At 39.5% G+C, this 3545-nt stretch overlaps 1 protein-coding gene across 1 annotated transcript; it reads right to left on the bottom strand.

Moving 5' to 3' along the window:
• Positions 1–544: 544 nt before the first annotated feature.
• LOC311106599 (trace amine-associated receptor 1-like) lies at positions 545–1570 on the bottom strand (the record flags this gene model as incomplete). Its single annotated transcript, XM_084148979.1, has 1 exon — positions 545–1570. One exon carries the CDS (start codon positions 1568–1570, stop codon positions 545–547), a length of 1026 nt encoding a protein of 341 aa, XP_084005105.1.
• Positions 1571–3545: the final 1975 nt, after the last annotated feature.

Below are 3545 nucleotides of genomic sequence, written 5' to 3'. Positions count from 1 at the left end.
CATTATTTACCATTCATTTCTATTGGGCACAACATAATCTGAAACAAAACAAACTGCAAATGAATCCAACACGTTTGATGTTGTCATTTTGTGCTAGGAAAAGGGACCAAATACAAAAATTGACTAAATGTAATACACTATAAGTGAATTTGTCCAAATACTTATGACACCTTCAAATTCAGGGGACCACAAAATAATCCTGCAGCAACTGGAAATGTGAATTATTATGTGGATTATAATGAATGGACATTTTTGTAGGGGCTGATTGATTTTTTTGTTATGGCAAATAAAATAAGTGGAAATTAGAAACTTTAGAAGCCTTTTTAAAACTCAAATACACTACAAGTTTGCATTTCCTGCTGTGCAGGAAAATTCTTGGCAAAAAAAGGGTGATCAAATTAAGAACCTACTCTGTAGATACATAAAGTGCATTCATTTCTAAACAGTAAAACCTACACACCTGTGTCTGATATTGTTTAAGAAAGGACTGTGAGCAAGGCACATATTTGTCACACTTCTTTGTCAGTATTGGATTTGGACATATTTATTCTGAAAACAATTGTATTAATGAAGAGTCAGGTTGAAATATTTTACCAGAAATGATCATTCTAAACGCCCTCCTGAACCAACTGTAAAAGAATGCATACACCATGGGATTAATAGTTGAATTCAAATAGCCAATCCATACAAATGTTACAAACAAAACGGATGGGGTAGAGTAACTAATAAAAGGATCAATACAGTTGATGACAGAAAAGGGTGTCCAGAATGATAGAAATACCCCCATAATGATAGCAAGTGTTTTGGTGGCCTTCCTCTGTGATTTGCCTACAGACTTCTGATTGGTTGTACCCTGAATTGAGCGTGCCTGTCTCCGTGCTATAAGGAAGATCTTTAGGTAGACGCTAAGCAACCCTACTCCTGGGATGTAGAATGAGATCACCGAAGACACAGTACTCGACACTTTGTTTTGAAACAAAATACATCCTCCCTCACAGGCAACATTTGTATAGTAAAAATCCTCAATGCCCCAAATATTGAGCTCCAGAAATATCATACAAAACCCTACTATGGCAGAAACAGTCCAGGTGACCAACATCATAATCAGAACAACGTGAACAGTTATTTTAGTTCTATAAAGGAGAGGGTGACACACTGCATAATACCGGTCAATAGAAATAAAACACAAATGAAGAATGGAAGCAGTGCACAACATGATATCAGTGCTGGTGTAGATTTTACAGAATAAATCTCCAAAATACCAGCAGCTTTCCACTGAATGTACCATGCTGGGAGGCATCACTAATACCCCCAAGAGGAGGTCTGACACAGCCAGAGAGAGGATGAGGTAGTTGGTTGGGGTGTGGAGCTGTTTGAAGTGAATGATGGGGATGATTACAAGAAGGTTGCCACACACTGTGAGAACAGACATTGAGCCAAGGAAGAGATAAAGTAATACTCGTATTGTTGGAGGAAAGATTGATCTTTTGCAAGACCCATTCACTGATTCAAAACATAGAAGTATATTCTCAACAATATCAGCCTTGCTTAGACTGATTCCTAGTTCCATGGTCGTGGTTGAAAGAATCTTATCTGAAATAAAAAAATATATACATTATTGTCACATTAATTATTACTATACATTATAAACATAAATTACAGAATATTAGTTGGAAATAATTACATTATGCATGGTTTAACTAAAATAAAATGTAAATGCTGTATTTTTCCACACAGTATACTGTCACTTAGTAAAATGTTTTAAATTACTGTTGCTTATTCATCGGAAATATTTTCACAAATACCCAAAGGGACATGTTTTTTCCATTTCAAAAGGTTTAACAATGTAAATGTTTCCAATTCAGCAAGTATGATTTGTTTTCATGGTGCTTCATCATACCTTACCTCTCAACGATGTAGATGGAGTTGCATCACGAGAATCGATTTTCTCTGGTCACAATGTGATACAAAAATCTGAACTTGAATCTCATGCTTTTAACCTATAGTCTATTACCATAATGATGATTACAATATCCTTTCGACCAATCAGACATTTCTATCTTTCAACTCTACAGGGCACTCAAGCTGATGATGTCATATTATTATTTTTTTTTACATTTTTTAATCATTTAGCAGACGCTCTTATCCAGAGTGACTTACAGTTAGTGAGTGCATACATTTTTCATACGGTTGTAACCACTCCCCTCAGCAGCACCATTGAGGTTAATTGTAAAACCTTGACAAGTATCATGCCATTTTATAAAGGACTCTATTCAGTTCTATTTAGTTTTACTGGGGGAGGTCGGGTAATGTAATTATGTGCATGAGCACAAAACACCACATCTGTAATTTTAGTCCCGTCCGAATCTGCCATGTCAGAAGGTTTTACATGGCAGGAGAGTAACGTCCTCCTGGCTGTCCCCGAGGCCGGGGTCGGCGCACTGCTGGAGCCGCGCTTCGGGGGGGGTACTGTCACGACTTCCGCCGAGGCTGCCTCCCATCCTTGTTCGGGCAGGTTTCGGCGTTCGTCGTCACCGGTTTACTAGCTACTGCCGATCCCATTCTCATCACTCCACTTGTCATGTCTTGTCTTGTCAATCACACACACCTGGTGCTCATTCCCCTAATTAGTATGTGTATAAGTGTTCCCTCTGTTCCCCTGGTCTTTGTGAGTGATTGTTTCATTGTGAGAGCGAGTAGCTCGGTTGAGCTACTCTTCCATTTGTTATTGCCAAGGTGGATTATTTCCCTTGTGATAGTTTCGTTTTGACGCTGGGTGCGTTTTATTTATGTAAACGGAATAAACTCTGGACTTCGGTGTTTTACCTCCTGCGCCTGACTCCTTCATTCACACCTCGTCACAGAGATAGGCATATTGCACTAAATCATACAGTATGATGGTTGTTGAAAGCAGAATTTGTATAATATTACCCCCGTTATATCGACACACTCGTCACTCCCGTTCGACAACTTTAAATCGCTTTGGCACAGTAGGCATCAAGTCACTTGCCGATAATGTTGCATAAAGGTTTATAATTTTTACCGAACACAATCAAAGTTAACATAGGCCATATATGCTTTTAGTTGTGCAACTTATAGGCATGCTCAATTTAGACATCTTTTTTTAACACCTGATATTGCGCTCCAAAGGGATAACTTGAAATAACATGCTCATCGAACATCTCATTCCAAAATCATGGGCATTAATATCAAGTTGGTCCCCCCTTTGCTGCTATAACAGTCTCCACTCTTCTGGGAAGGCTTTCCACTAGATGTTGGAACATTGCTGTGGGGACTTGCTTCCATTCAGCCACGAGCATTGGTGAGGTTGGGCGATTAGGCCTGGCTCACAGTCGGTGTTCCAATATATCCCAAAGGTGTTAGATGGAGTTGAGGTCAGGGCTCTGTGCAGGCCAGTCAAGTTCTTCCACACCGGTCTCGACAAACCATTTCTGTATGGACCTCGCTTTGTGCACGGGGGCATTGTCATGCTGAAACAGCAAAGGGCTTTCCCCAAACCGTTGCCACAAAGTTGGATGCACAGA

The sequence above is a fragment of the Coregonus lavaretus genome (assembly GCF_964263955.1).
Source record: "Coregonus lavaretus genome assembly, chromosome: 31".
Classification (NCBI taxonomy): Eukaryota; Metazoa; Chordata; class Actinopteri; order Salmoniformes; family Salmonidae; genus Coregonus; species Coregonus lavaretus.
The sequence above is the reverse complement of the archived record's forward strand: the minus strand, read 5'-3'. Positions and strand labels throughout refer to the sequence as shown.